Raw genomic sequence first — 14524 nt, 5'->3', positions numbered from 1 at the left:
TGTACCTTTTCAGTTCCATATGGAAGTTTCATTAAACAATGTGGATCTTTGAAATTGCTGCACTATTTTGTCTTGATATATAGACCAGTAAGTCCCTTTCATTTTTTTCACATTAGAATTTTACCACTTATAAACTAATAGGGTTGACCTAGTTGAGGAACTCTTAAACTGTTTGTGAAAGCTTTAAAAAATAAGTCATGACAGACTCACAGCTCAGATATATTTGGTCAGACTCTCCACATATTTTCTGGGAATCTCAGTTTTAAGAAACTCCTAGGAGATTCATATATAGCTATCCCAATCTTAGTTTGGAAATCCCTGTACTAAATCAATGATTCATAAACTTTCATTAGTATCACGAGGTTCCATATAATAGTCAGAAAAACTGGGAACTAAATGACACTGACGTTCTCTGAAAGCCCATTCTGGATGAGGCCTTATTGAGACTGTTATTTTCCTTCATGCTAGGATGTGTTGCACATCAGTCTGGGACATCCCTAGGATAGTGGCATCTGCCAAGCACTGTTTTCCTGAAGGCATCCTTCACCTCCTTGTTTCTCAGGCAGTAGATGGCTGGGTTAAGGAATGGTACAATGATGGTGTAGAGTACAGAAATAATTTTGTTGTGGTTGAAGCTATACATGGCCCGAGGTCGTGCATAGGTGAAGAGAGTGGAGGAATAGTAGATAACAACCACTGCCAAGTGGGAGGTACAGGTGGAAAAGGCTTTGTGGCGTCCCTGGGCAGTAGGGATCCTTAGGATGGCTGTAATGATGGCAGCATATGATGAAACCACAGCCACTAGAGGGAACAGAATCATTACGAGAGCCAGAAGGAAGTCAACTAGCTCTGCCTGCTCCTTGTCAGAGCAGGTAAGATTGAGTAGTGGGGAGATATCACAGAAGAAGTGGTTGATGATGTTGGATCCACAGTATGACAGTCTGGAAATGAAAAGAAGTTTCATCATGGAGCTGAAGAAACCACTGCCCCAAGAAGCAGCAGCAAGGCGAGTGGCTAGACTGCGAGACATAAGACTAGGATAATGGAGGGGTTCACAGATGGCCAGGTAACGGTCATAAGCCATAACTGCCAACAAGACACACTCAATGCAGGCTAAGGCAATGAAGAAGTAGAGTTGAGTCATGCAACCTACATAGGAGACTCTACCATCCTGGGTAAGAAAGGCTCCCAAGAGCCGGGGAATGGTAACATTGATGTACCACAGCTCCAGGAAAGAGAGATGGCCAAGGAAGAAGTACATGGGTCGATTAAGGCTTGGAGTTAGCCAGATGGTAGAAATGATGAGTGCATTCTCCAACAATGTTAACACATAAATTGCAAAAAAGAAGACAAAGAGGAGCAGCTGGAGGGGTGGAGAGGTAGGGAAACCCACCAAGACAAACTCTTCAACATGGACACCACTCAAATTTCTCATGGTCCGTGTCACTTGAGTGCCTGAAAATGTAACAGGAAGACAAAAGGCTGAAAGACAGGTGGATCAAACCTCTAATATCTCCTCTCAGATTATAACTTCTGCAGATGTTCAATGGTACAGTTTATTACCAATTGCTATTACATCATTTTCCCCTCACTTTGCTGCTTTATCTCCCATTTCAAGAGAAAAGTTTACAGATTTCAGGGTTATACTCAATAACTAATAACCTTCTAGTAGGTTTTTGATGAGTGCTTACCAAGTGATTTCAGAACCAGCCTTGGTATTTTGATTCTTGGTTTTTATTTTTTTTAATCCATGATATGCTGTTCTTTCAGTAACACCTACAAATTCATAAGCTCCATATATTTTCACTCAATATTTGTTGAATGAGTGAAATAATAAAAAAGGAGTGAAAGCAAGCTAGGATCTGGGATCTTATCTCTGAATGAAAATTGACTAAGAGAAGTTTTAGTTCAAAGAGTTTCCTGAGCTATAGTGTAAGACAGCATGTTAGGACTAAAGTTGGCTTGAAAAGTGTTCATTCACAACTGGAGAAACAATTCATCATGGAAGAGATAAGGGAACTTTGCTCCAGAAAGGTATGATTTTCCCATTCATTTAACAAGTGTTTTTGAGTACATTCTTCATTCCAAAGTCAGAACTATCTCATTTTCAGGGTTGCATTAATAGGTCAAAAAAAATGGCTGCCCACGTCAGGCTGAATGGTGACACCTATAGTCCCAGCTACTCAGGAACCTGAAGCAAAAGGACAGCAGTTCAGGTTCAGCCTGGGCAATATAGTGAGACCCAGTCTCAAAGAGGAAAAGGTCTCTGTAAAAGATGCACATGTTCTAATCCCTGGAACCTGTGAATGTCACAAACACTTTGTAAAGACTTTTCTGATGTGATTAAGAATTTTCAAGTGGGGAGATCATCCTGGATCAAGGAGGTCATCCTAAAAAGCACTTACAAGAATCTTTAAAAAAGAAAGCTAAAAGGAAATTTGAAACAGACATATAGAGGAAAAGGTAATATGAAGAAAGACCAAAGAAATATTTTTGAAAATGATGTTGGCCTTGAAGTCAAGAATGATTTAGTCACAAAATAAGGAATGCCCACAACTAGCAGAAACCAGAAGAGACAAGCAATAAATTCTCCCCTAGAGGTTCCAGAGAGAGCTTGGCCATCCCAGAACCTTGAATTCAGTCACATTATTTCAGATATCTAGATTGCAGACTGTGAGAGAGTAAATCTTTGTTGTTTTAAGCCACCAAAATTGTGGTAATTTGTTATAGCCACCACAGGAAATTGGCAAACCTGCAAAGTAAACAAGGCAGTCATCTTCTCCCTAACCATCCTGCTTGGCCTCTCTAGTCTCCTATCAATATTATCAGTGACCTGACCTCCAGAGAGCTACTGGTGAAATTGCAAACTGACTTGTGGTAGGGTCACAAATGAATACCATCAAGTATTTCTATATTTGGTTGGACTTAAACACTTCACTTATTTTTTCTCTTTAAGAAGCTTAAAAGACTGATGTACTAGCTCAGACATTTAAATAGTTAAAGAGACTAATTCCACTGCATTGAGAGCATGGGCCTTTTAAATAAAACTACTATATCACCTCTTTATATATACAGTAGAATATAAATGTTGATGCTATATATCTATTAATACTTGTTTAATTATTATGTAAATGAGTGTCTTTAAAAACTGGGCCCTTTTACACCATTTATCTCACTAAACTCATAATTCATGGGTATTGTATTTTTATAATTGCTTATCTTTTTATGGTTTTCACTATATCTGTCTTCATGTTTTTGTTTCTGTACTTTTTAAATTACAACTGCTTTTATATAAAAGATTTTCCTGTAGATAACATATAATTAGCATATATTTAACCAAAATAATATAAGTACATGACAAATTTTGAAAAAATATATTAGATGCAATATCTAAAACTTACTGTGAAACAATCTTCTAAAATGTGGGTTGCACTGTTTTCTCAATTCTTATGGTCTTTCATGACTGCATATTACCACAAATGAGAAAGATGTCAGCATCAATTACATGTTTACTTTTCATTTTGGAGATATAAACACTGAGAAAACTAGTTCATATAATTATGTGACAATGATGTACCATAGCTCTGGGAATGAAAGTTGTTTTGTTATAGCAATAACAGTAAATTATTTGAACTTTTTATTGGTTATGTACAGAAATTATACAGTAATATATCGTTAAAATTATTTATATTGATCTATTAGTTGACAGCTCGATTAGCTATTTCAATTGTGTGAAAAGAAAAAATGAGAATCGCTGCCTTGAAAAAAGATTGTTACCTAGTTATCTGTCCTTCACTCTCTCAGCATTGACATCGATAGTGTCACCAATATGCACTTGGGGGCATCTCCACACAGAAAGATTCAGTTATGCCTTTCCTTTTAAAGAGGGAGAAATGGTTTTGAAAAGGGAAGTAGGAAGGAAAAGAACACTTTCTCCAGCAAGTCAGTTTTAAAAGAGGAGCTCAAAAGGCAGTTGAAAATAAGGCAATAATTTAGATCAGGGAATAATTCCTTTGGAGCTGTTTATGCCTGAGCCTTAGAAAAGAAATTTTATACCCATAAACCTCAGTTTGGAAAACAGTGACTTCATAGGTCAAGCACTTTTCTGAGAGAGTTCGGAGAGGAGGTCTGGGTGTTGAGGATAGTGCCTCTGGGGTTCGCACTACAGAGGATGGGGAAATCTTGAAAATGATGTCTGGAGTCTCCCAAGAGCCAAAGAAAGGGAATTCAGATGCTGAAGAATCCTGAGCAATGACAGAAGGTCTGCAAAGCACTTGTCTTCAGCCCTCTCTTTTCAGTGAACAGAGCAGTGCCTAGAAAACAGAAAGTTCTCTGTAAATATTATTGGAGGGACTTTCAGTCTAGTTTATTTTTATCTGCTTCATCCAGATATCTGTTTTGTCAGTTTAAAAAAAATCGAAGTAAGTGCAAACTGGAATTCTTTCTCAGTTGCAGCACTACATGAAATTTGGTTGCAATCCCACTTGTCCCGTAGTCAACCCTAAAAGACAGAGGACAGCGACTGTTGGAAAGCGGTATGGAGAATGGGAAGCATCCTAGAAACCCATGGTTGGCTTCACAATTTTTTAAATTTATTTTTTTAGTTATCATATTATTATTGTGTTGGGGGTACCTTGTAACATTTACAAAAGTTCTTACAATATATCATCGTTGAATTCACCCCCTCCATCATTCTCTTTTTTTTCTTCCCCCTACCCGTTCCTGGAATAGTTTCAACAAGTCTCATTTTTCCATTGTCATACATGAGGACGTAAAATTTCCACTACACTCACCCTCCTACACCCTTTCTATGGCTTCCGCATTTGAAGCCAGTCTTTCTCTGTAGTCCACTATGGCTCAAATTATTTGTTGATGTAAAGGCAAACCTGAAAGTAGGGCTCTTTATGCCCAGAGATACCCATAGCCCTAATTCGTGTCCACTCTTCAGTAATACTTTACGTCATCTTCGTGAATTTTCAGGCCAGTTGTTGAACACAGAATCCTATTTGCTATTCATACTGACTTGCTATTGCCAAAGACTTTCTTCTCTAGCCAAGGCAACTCTGACTCTTAACTTCTGTCAGATATTGTTTCTCCCTTTTTCTACACCCTGCTTCTCCTTTTGGAGGAGGCTCACCTATATGAACTATTTGTGAATCACAATATTCATTTCCATCTTACAGCTCTGAGTATAGTAGTACTTCATGTTTTATTGATTTTTTTCCCTATTTGCTCTAACTTTTGGGCTTTGTCTTTTCTCCCTTATTAGTATGGAAACCACTGTCCCCCTATTTGCCATTCAAGATTTTCATGATATCAGGATGACATTCTACTATTAGGGAAACTCAGGACAGATGAGCCTGAAATTTTAACATTGACAATAATAATCTCTTTAAAATCACTTTATTTAGTTGGAAACTTAAGTTCCAAATTAATGGGGAGGATCTTTAGGACTTGTCTCACTTCATTTCCTCTCCAAATCAAAAAAAGCTCTTTTTGCATAGGTCTTCTCAGGACTAATGGGTATTGATAGTATTGTACAATTCATAGCTTACTTGCCTTTGGGTGCTCCCTTTCATAGTCAACTCCCCTTATTCCTACTTGTCCATCACTCTTATTTAAACTTCCAGTCAACTTAGAGTTCCTCCAGGTGCTGCTGTTTTCTAGGTTCTTCTGTTCATGAATAAACATCAGTATGTCCGGGCAGACTTTCTACTGGGTTCCTCACATCTACTACTGTGACTTCTAACACACATATGGGGTAAGTAGGTATTCACATGGAATTTTCCTCCTCAAGAAATTCTCATTCCTAAAAGTATGTTATCAATTTTCTTAGTGTGGATTGAGATATCTTTTACTTAAATACAATTTCAACTAGTATTTAACTCTCAGAATGCTTGTAATTTTTAACTTCTGATAATACAAGAATTAGATTATGTTCAGATATCATTGGTTCCTGTTTATATATGACAAAATGATGCAAAAATTTTGTTAAAATATTTTGCTGTTCTAATAATCAACAAATAAATCAAAACAACTAAATTGTCTGTACATTTTTATTAAATGTGATTTTGATTACATTTCCACAAAATTCAAATAAATTCATATTTGATTCTCATTTAAAAAAAAGAGATTCTCATTCCTGTCTCTGCCCTACTTAAAATCAGTGCTTTGTGTATGATCTACAACCAATATGTATTTATCAAATGTGTTAAATAAAGTAATAACTTTGGAGCTTGGGAATTTAATGTTTCTTCTCTATATCAAGAATAGAAGGCCATTCATGTTTTACTATCTTTCAAATAGTGTTGTTGCTACTGGTAGTAGTGATGTCTGTTATTCCTACATCATTAGACTATGTGATAATCAAAGAAACAATTTAATTGAGGATAATTTTCTCAGAGAATGAAACAATATGTTATTTTAAAATACATTGGTAATTCCATAGATTTACTGGCCTGAAACTATGTAAACATCACTTGGACCACCAAAATTATCTATTTCCACAAGGAAAATTGCCTGCATCCCTATCTAACCCTGATATCCTGGATGTTTCTTAATAGTACATTGCTGGGCATCCACCAGCACAATGACTTTGGGCACCTTTACTTCTACTTATAATTGACACAGAAAGATGGGTGGGGTTTTACAAATCAAACATGTAGGAAATTGTGGATCTGGGATAAACACAACCTTCATCCAGAGACATGCTGAGCAAAGTCCTCTACAGAGACATACATTTCCAGAAAGCTAAGTTTGCTTTGTTTGGATTTGTTTTCCTTCAATTCTTCATTGGTCAAAAGAAGAATTTGGTCAAATGACCATTTGTAATGTTCATTACAAATGGAAGAATGTCAACACTCTAGCAAAGAATTTTGTGAATCAACAATTGAGGACTAGTGGAGTTATTATGATTACTGTCTTAGTCTATGTCCACATGGCATATAAAGAAGGCATAATAAATAATAAAGTACATTGCTTTGCACTAAATAGGTATTTTGTATATGATGACTTAATCCTAGCAATAGTGCAATGAGTTTGAGTACCTGTATCTCTACTTAAAATTGACAGAGAAAGATGGGTGGGTTTTTCATAGTTCAGATATCTAGGAAATTATAGATCTGGGATAACCACAAATAATCTGGCAATAGAGATATAGAAGCAAGCTTAACTTCTCTTCTATACATCCCCTCATTAAAATGAAAATAAGGAGATGTCCATGGACTCATTTATGTAAAAGTGAAAGTCATTTATTTGGCTTCTCAATGTATGAGATTCAATGCCCACCAATCAGAATATTAAATCTCATTTGAATTTGGCCAGTATAGATAGGGGAATGGTAGATATGGTTTTTGGCTTGACTTTAGGACAAGAGGAGGATTGTTATCCTTTAAACATAACAAGATTTGTTCCTCCCTCTTTTACCATTTGCTTTCTGGATTTCCTCTCCCCATACACAATGTCCTGCCCTGTCCGACAGCTTTACTGTTTGCCAATATTTTTTTATCACATTCTCACTTAAAATATTCCTTATGAAATGCAATGGAAACCATAATTAGATATAATCTGAACCCAGCCCAAATGGTTATTATCTAAAAAAAACCCAAAATTACAAATGTTGGCAAGGATGTAGAGAAAAGAAAACACTTGTAACTGATAATGGGAGTTCAAAAGCTATGGAGAACAGTATGAGGTTCCTCAAAACACTAAAAATAGAACTACCATATTTTCCAGCTATTCCACTTCTGAGTATATATCCAAGGGAAATGAAATCAGCATATAAAAGAGACACCTGCACACCATGTTTTTGTAGTACTATTCACAATAGCCAAAACATGAAATCAGCATAGATGTCCATCAAAGGATGAATGAAAAAAAAATACAGAATGTATGTACAATGTCATATCATCAGCTACACAAAAGAATGAAATCCTGTCATTTGCAACATAATGGATGGAGCTGGAGGACATTAGGTTAAGTGAAATTAGCCAGACACAGGAAGACAAATACCACATTCTCCATATGTGGAAGTTAAAAATGTTGATCTCAAAGTAGAAGTAGAAGAGAATAAAACAGTGATTACTAGAGGCCAGGAAGGATAGAAGATGGTGGGTAGGGGGAGGTCAGATAATGAGTTCTTCAGTATAATTCTACAGAAATAAAATTCTAATCTACTATAGAACAGTGACAGTGACTATAATTTGCAATAATCTCATATACTTTATGAAAAATTATGAGAGGAGCTCAAAGCCACCAAGCATAAAAGATGATATGTAAATGCTTATTGCCATAATTTGACAATTATACATTGTATACATGTATTGAAATAGCATATTGTACCCCACAAATGTGCATAATAAGTACCTGCTAATTTAAAAAAGATAGAAAAACATCCTTCCTACCTGTGAACATTTCAAATGCATTTTCAGGTACCATTTTCATAATCATAAGCACAAAGGTATAAATAGAAGAGTACTCACTATGAGATGTTTGGATAATTATGTTCTTTCAGATTTTAAGACAATGAACATGTATAGAAATTCAAGAGGTTTTAAAGACTATGAGAAATCTGAAAACTGTAGGGAATGAAGGACCAACAGGTCTCTAACCTGCATCAGGACAAAACTTCTCACAGAGGCTTACCTGGTTCTTCACTTGCCTGTCCTCTACATTGACTCTCATTCTGTCTTTGGATATTTGTCAATAGGCTGACTACCTGTTGTTTCTCAGTAGGCACAATCTGCCCCAGGCACACTTCAATAAAGTTGACACTTCATTCTAGTCTTTGAGTTATTTGTGGCTTGAAAAGACAGAGGCTGGACAAATGGAGTTTTAAAGCCAATAGGGGCATAAATAGTGTCTGTATCAGGAACATAGTCCCTTATGATATATTGTCATGGTGACCCACATCTCTCCAGCCTGACTATATCCAAACCACCTTAGGGACCGTGTTTTCTAAGGCACATGTAATGCTTTGAAGGAGCAAGACATAAAGGAACACAGTGAACTGGAACAAAGCCCTCAAAATCATTGCTTGATCGCCATCCATGTAGTGCCTCTTAAAACAGTTTTCAGAAGTGCTAAAGAGGCACAATACATATGAAAACTCAAGACTAAAATTCCACTGAGGAAATGAAATGATGAAGTAAAAGAATTATGACAAATGAATTCTTACATACTCCCATTTGATTTTTCAGAGGATTATTTATCAAATTTGTCTATCTTTGCATCTTATCATTTGTCTGTGTTTACAGGTGTGGGATACATACTTTCTCTCCATTCCATAAATCTATAAACTACCCAAGGGGAGTGCCTTTTCCCGCCCCCCCCCTTTCCTATCCCTTTCTTAGTAAAATTGAGACAAAAGGATGCAAAAAAAAAAAAAAACCCTCAGGATAATTGAGGTGAGAGTGGGTAGAAGAATAATTGCAGCTTGCTGGTGCCTGGTTCAGATGTGTTTCTAAAGATGATGGGCTTTTCTTTCTTTGGGTTTCCTGATTCCTTTTTTCACGCACTGGCTACCCCTTTGCTTCTTGGTCTGCTGAAGCACTTTCATAAGAAGAAGGCTCCTTTCTGGGATATATGATAAGCTCTCCACCACTGAAAGTATTTGAGCAGACACCAAATGACCTACACAGGATGTCATATTAAGGAAAGAGAGAACAGCAGTAAAAGTGTTTGCTTTCTCTTCTCTGCAATAGTGAAAATCTGCCTTATTTACAGATTTATTGTATGTGATTTTGACCAAGCATCATCAAAAATGATAAATAAAAAATCAAAAGAAATTTCAGAAAAAATTTAAATTCCTGCACGTGCATTACACTGCTCAGTTGAGAAGTTCTCATTCATTCCTGCATTATTGTCAGTTGCATTTAAATTGCTTTGTGGTCGCTGAGTATTTTCCTACCCTCAATTTTGTGAAAATATGTCTTCCAAAAAGAAAATGGTGCCCAAATGGCAAGGTTAAAGTTGATGTGATTAATTGAAGTGATAAAGTGAAAATTTTAGATTTGTTGAAAGGTGGCATGTCTTTAGAAATGCTGGACAGCTGGTAGGAAAACAAATCAAGTATCTGTAGTATGCTACTGAACGCTATGCATCCTGAGCATTTCTGTTTGTTTGTTTTTTTTTTCAATGGCAGTCTCTTTGGAACCATATACCTATGGATTTCAAGGTGTACTGTGTTAAATTTTGTTTTAGTATTTTTTTCAGTGCTGTGGGTTGATTCCAGGGCCTCATGTTAAGCATGTGTGCTAATACTGACATACAGTCCCAGCCCTTATAAGTTTAGAATATATTCCTACCTCCGTGAAAAAACTGTTTAATGTCAATAGTATTAGACTGACAGCAGCCTCATGTTTGCATTTCTCTAGATTGCATCAAGAAGTTATGTCTTTTGATTAACTTGTACCATTTAAACTTGTGTAAGTACATGCTGTAATTTGCACACAAGAAAGAAGTTGCCTAGCAAATATTTATCAGAATGTATCCTTCTTCTTAGGTGACATATAGTAAAGGTACTTCTCAAAATATTATATGATACTATAAAGAACTGAAGAATAAGAGTTATGTCTAATATTTTAGAGCAAAGTGGTGAGATGATGGTAACTTAGAAAACACAGAAGGAGAAACAATATGAAAAAATCAATGGGTTGAGTCTGACATACAAGTTCAAGGAAGAGGCAGCTATATACGGTAACAAATTTGAAATGTTGGCCTGGATAACATAGGTTTGCCTTCAGACTATAAATTTAGAAGTAAGAATTAATAAACACATATAATCATGTTTAATGAATTTAACTAGAGGAACAGACTCAGAGAGATTGGGAGAGAGAGAACCAAAGATGAGAAATAATCTTGGGAAGGCTGAAGAAAAAGTAAAAGACCAAAAGTTGTCCACAAAAAAACCACAAGAGTCTAGTGTTCTAGAGGTTAAGAGATTAGACTAGAAAGTCATATGAACGTGAGTGTGGTGAGGAAACAAGAAATATTTTCATAGTGAGATGAAACAGAAGGAGCCACTCTTACACTTTCTTGTGGGTGAAGAAAAAATGCCTGTTATTAAATGCTTACTACATATCTGTAGTATCCGTGATACCCTTGGAAGATCGGTTCCAGTTCCTCCACAGAACCCAAAATCTGTGGACGCTCAGGTCCCTTACTTAAAAGTTTGCATGTAACCTATGTTCTCCTGTATACTTTTAAAAATCTCTTTATTTATAATACTTAACACAATGTAAATGCTATGGAGATAGTTTTATACCATATTTTTTGCATTCTATGCATTATTTTTATTGTATATATTATTTTATTGTACTTTCTGCACACTTCCTTTGTGTATGCTGACTTAAATTTATCTTAACTGATACATTAAAAACATAGTAATTGTAGGCTGGTAGAAGTGGCTCTAGTGGTAGAACACCTTCCTAGCAAGCATAAGGCCCTTAGTTCGACTCTCAATACAACAAATAGAAAAAAGCAATATATATTAATGGAGTACTATCTGATATTTTAACACATGTATGCATTCTATAATGTTTAAATCAGGTTAAGTCTATCTATCTCCTCAAAAGTATCATTTTTATGGTGAAAACATTCAAAATCTCTTCTTCAAGATTTAAAAAAATACAGCATATTATCATTATCTATAGTCACTATAGATATTACTGTGTAATATCTATATTACACACCAGAACTTCTTACTTCTATATATGATTTAGTACCCATTGACAAATTATTCCCTGTTCCTCCCTCCTCTCTATTCTCCCTAATTGCTGGTAACCACTATTCTACTTGCAATTTTTATGGGATCAAGTTTTTTAGATTCCTTATAAGAGAGATCATAGGTAGGTCTTGTCTTTTTTGTACCTGGCTTACTTTACTTAACATAATGATCTCCACTTTTAGCCATGTGGTCAACAATGACAGGATTTCATTCGTTTTATGGGTGAATAGCATTCCATTGGGTGAATGTACCATAGTCTCTTTTTTTTATTTCATCAGTTGATAGATACTTAGGTTGTCCTCATTTCTTGTTATCATAAATAGTGTTGCAATAAACATGGAGTACAGATATCTCTTTGACATACTGATTTCATATTCTTTGGATATATACCCAGTAATGGGATTGTATAAGGTAGTTCTATTTTTAATTTTTTTGAGAAACCTCCATACTGCTTTCCATGCTGGCTGTACTAATTCACATTCCCACCAAAATTGTGAAAAGGTTATATTTTCTCCAATCCACACTAGCAATTCTTATCTATCATATTTTTGATGCCTTTCTGAGTATTTTAATCCATGATTGGTTGAATCCATAGATACAGAACCCATAAAACTAGGGAACTGGTTGCATGTTGAACACTTTCTTAAGTGTTCAACACTTAAGATTCTATAAAATTCTCATTTAATTTTCTTAGAAATACAATGTATCTGCAATATAAACTATTGGTACTACAAAAATAATGGCTCAAGTAAAATACAATTGTATTTCTTTTTCATGCAACTGTGCAGTGATAAGTAGCTCACAGTTGACAAGGATCACTGATGCCATGCTGTTTGGATTTTAGAATATGCTAGATACATTATAAGGAAAAGAGTATATTTAGCTCACAGTTTTGGAGGCTAAAAATCCAAGGTCAAGTGGTTCTAAATATTTTGTCTCTGATGAGGACCTTCTGCCTGTATCACTTTCATCACAACATGATGGATGGTATCTTGATGGGAATGTGTGTGTGTTTGTGTGTGTGTGTGTGTGTGTGTGAGAGAGAGAGAGAGAGAGAGAGAGAGAGAGAAAGAGAGAGAAACAGGACACAAGGGATTTGGGAGGGGCCAAGCTCCTTCTTTTTATAACAATTCACTTTCATAGAGATAATCTACTCTTTCAAGACTTAACCTGCTTGAAGAGGCAGCATTAATCAATTCCAGGATTAAAATACCTATAATCTTGCTATCTTTCACTAGGCTCCACCTCTTAAAATTTCCTCCACCTTAACACTGCAATACTGGGGTATAAGGTTCTAACATGTAACCCTCTTGGAAACAAATTAAGTCTAAACCATAGAAGATTATTTAAATCTATTCACACATAATTCTGTTATTGATATATTGAATTTATGTCTGACATTTTATTTTCTGTTTTCTGTCTCATGTCTTTTTTTGTTCTTCTATATATTTTTTACTTTTCTGCATGAAGTGAAAATAATTTCCAATGTAGCATTTTGAATTTCAATGATGTTTCATTTTTTAAAGTTATTTCCATAGTGGTTGTTCCAAGTCTTCCCATATACATCCTAACTTACCAGAATCAGATTCGTACTTATACCAACTCAGTTCCAGTGAGATATAGAAATGATACACTTATGTAGTTTTATTCTTTTTTTCTTCTTTTTGCAGTATAATTATTATATATGTTGTACTTAAAAATGTCACAAACCTAATAATAGATTGCTGAAATTTCTAATTTATATAAGTATACTTTTTAAAATGATCAGATGAAATTATTTATTTGCATAATTTGTAGTAACAAAATTTAAAAGACCATTTCCTGTTCTCTTTGTTTGTTCCTATGGATGTTCATTACTATAAGTTATTTTCTTAGATCAATATAAATTTGCTGTTATTGGTATATGCATCATATTTCTATATACTGTAGGCCCAACTATTTTACAATTGCTTTTTAAACTCAGCTTAGAGAAGAAAGGAGAGGAAATAAATTTATGTTATATGCTACAGTTGCATATTACTTTTAAACATGTTCACTTTTATGTATGATTTGAATTACTGTGTGGAATCAATTGCTTCCAGCTTAAGAATTTACTTTAATCTTTCTGGTAAGGTAGCTCTGAGGTAAGAAATTTTCTCAACTTTTGTTTATCTATATGTCTTTATTTTTCCTTAATTTTTAGAGATAGATTTGTTATATGTAGGAATATTGGTTGACAAGTCTTTTGTTGTTGTTGTTTTTTGTAGCATGTTGAGTATATCATTCCACTGTCTTTTATCCTTCATTTTTTCTACTGAGATGCCAACTGTAAAGTTTATTTGGATCATTTTGTAAGTGATGAACCATTTTCCTTTTGCTACTTTCAAATTTTTCTTTTTATCTGTGACTTTTAGCATTTTTACTATGATTTGTATGTTTGTGGATCTTTTTTGCATTTACCCTACTTTGAGTTTATTGAGCTTTCCAAATGTATACATTTGTTTTTCAATAAATTTAGGAACTATCGTGCTATTTTTTTCAGAAATTTCTCTCTCCTTTTGCTCTCTTCTTTCTTTGTTGTACTGCCATTATTTTGGAGTGTTTAATGGTGTCATTTTTTTTTCCTGAGGCACTGTTTATTTTTCTACAATATTTTCCCTCTATTATTTGGATTGTAGAATCTTCATCGTTAACTCCAAGTTTCCCATTTAGTTCTTCTGCCAGTTCAAATCTTTTATACTGCAGTGATTTATTTCAGCTCAAGTTTCCATTTGGATCTTATTCTTAATTTCTTAGTATTCTATATTAGTATTCTGTAAC

At 35.0% G+C, this 14524-nt stretch overlaps 1 protein-coding gene across 1 annotated transcript; it reads right to left on the bottom strand.

Annotated features, from left to right (window-relative positions):
- Positions 1–481: 481 nt before the first annotated feature.
- On the bottom strand, positions 482–1435 carry Or6p1 (olfactory receptor family 6 subfamily P member 1). The gene has a single exon (XM_020153774.2). The coding sequence runs from the start codon at positions 1433–1435 to the stop codon at positions 482–484; it is 954 nt and encodes a 317-aa protein (XP_020009363.2).
- Between the last annotated feature and the right edge of the window lie 13089 nt (positions 1436–14524).

This window comes from Castor canadensis, chromosome 11, assembly GCF_047511655.1.
Source record: "Castor canadensis chromosome 11, mCasCan1.hap1v2, whole genome shotgun sequence".
Taxonomy (NCBI): Eukaryota; Metazoa; Chordata; class Mammalia; order Rodentia; family Castoridae; genus Castor; species Castor canadensis.
This window is presented reverse-complemented; position numbering and strand designations above follow the sequence as displayed.

What these genes read in the sequence shown, in the direction of transcription:
- Or6p1 (XM_020153774.2), bottom strand. Translation starts at nt 1,435, where the DNA reads ATGAGAAATTTGAGTGGTGTCCATGTTGAAGAGTTTGTCTTGGTGGGT.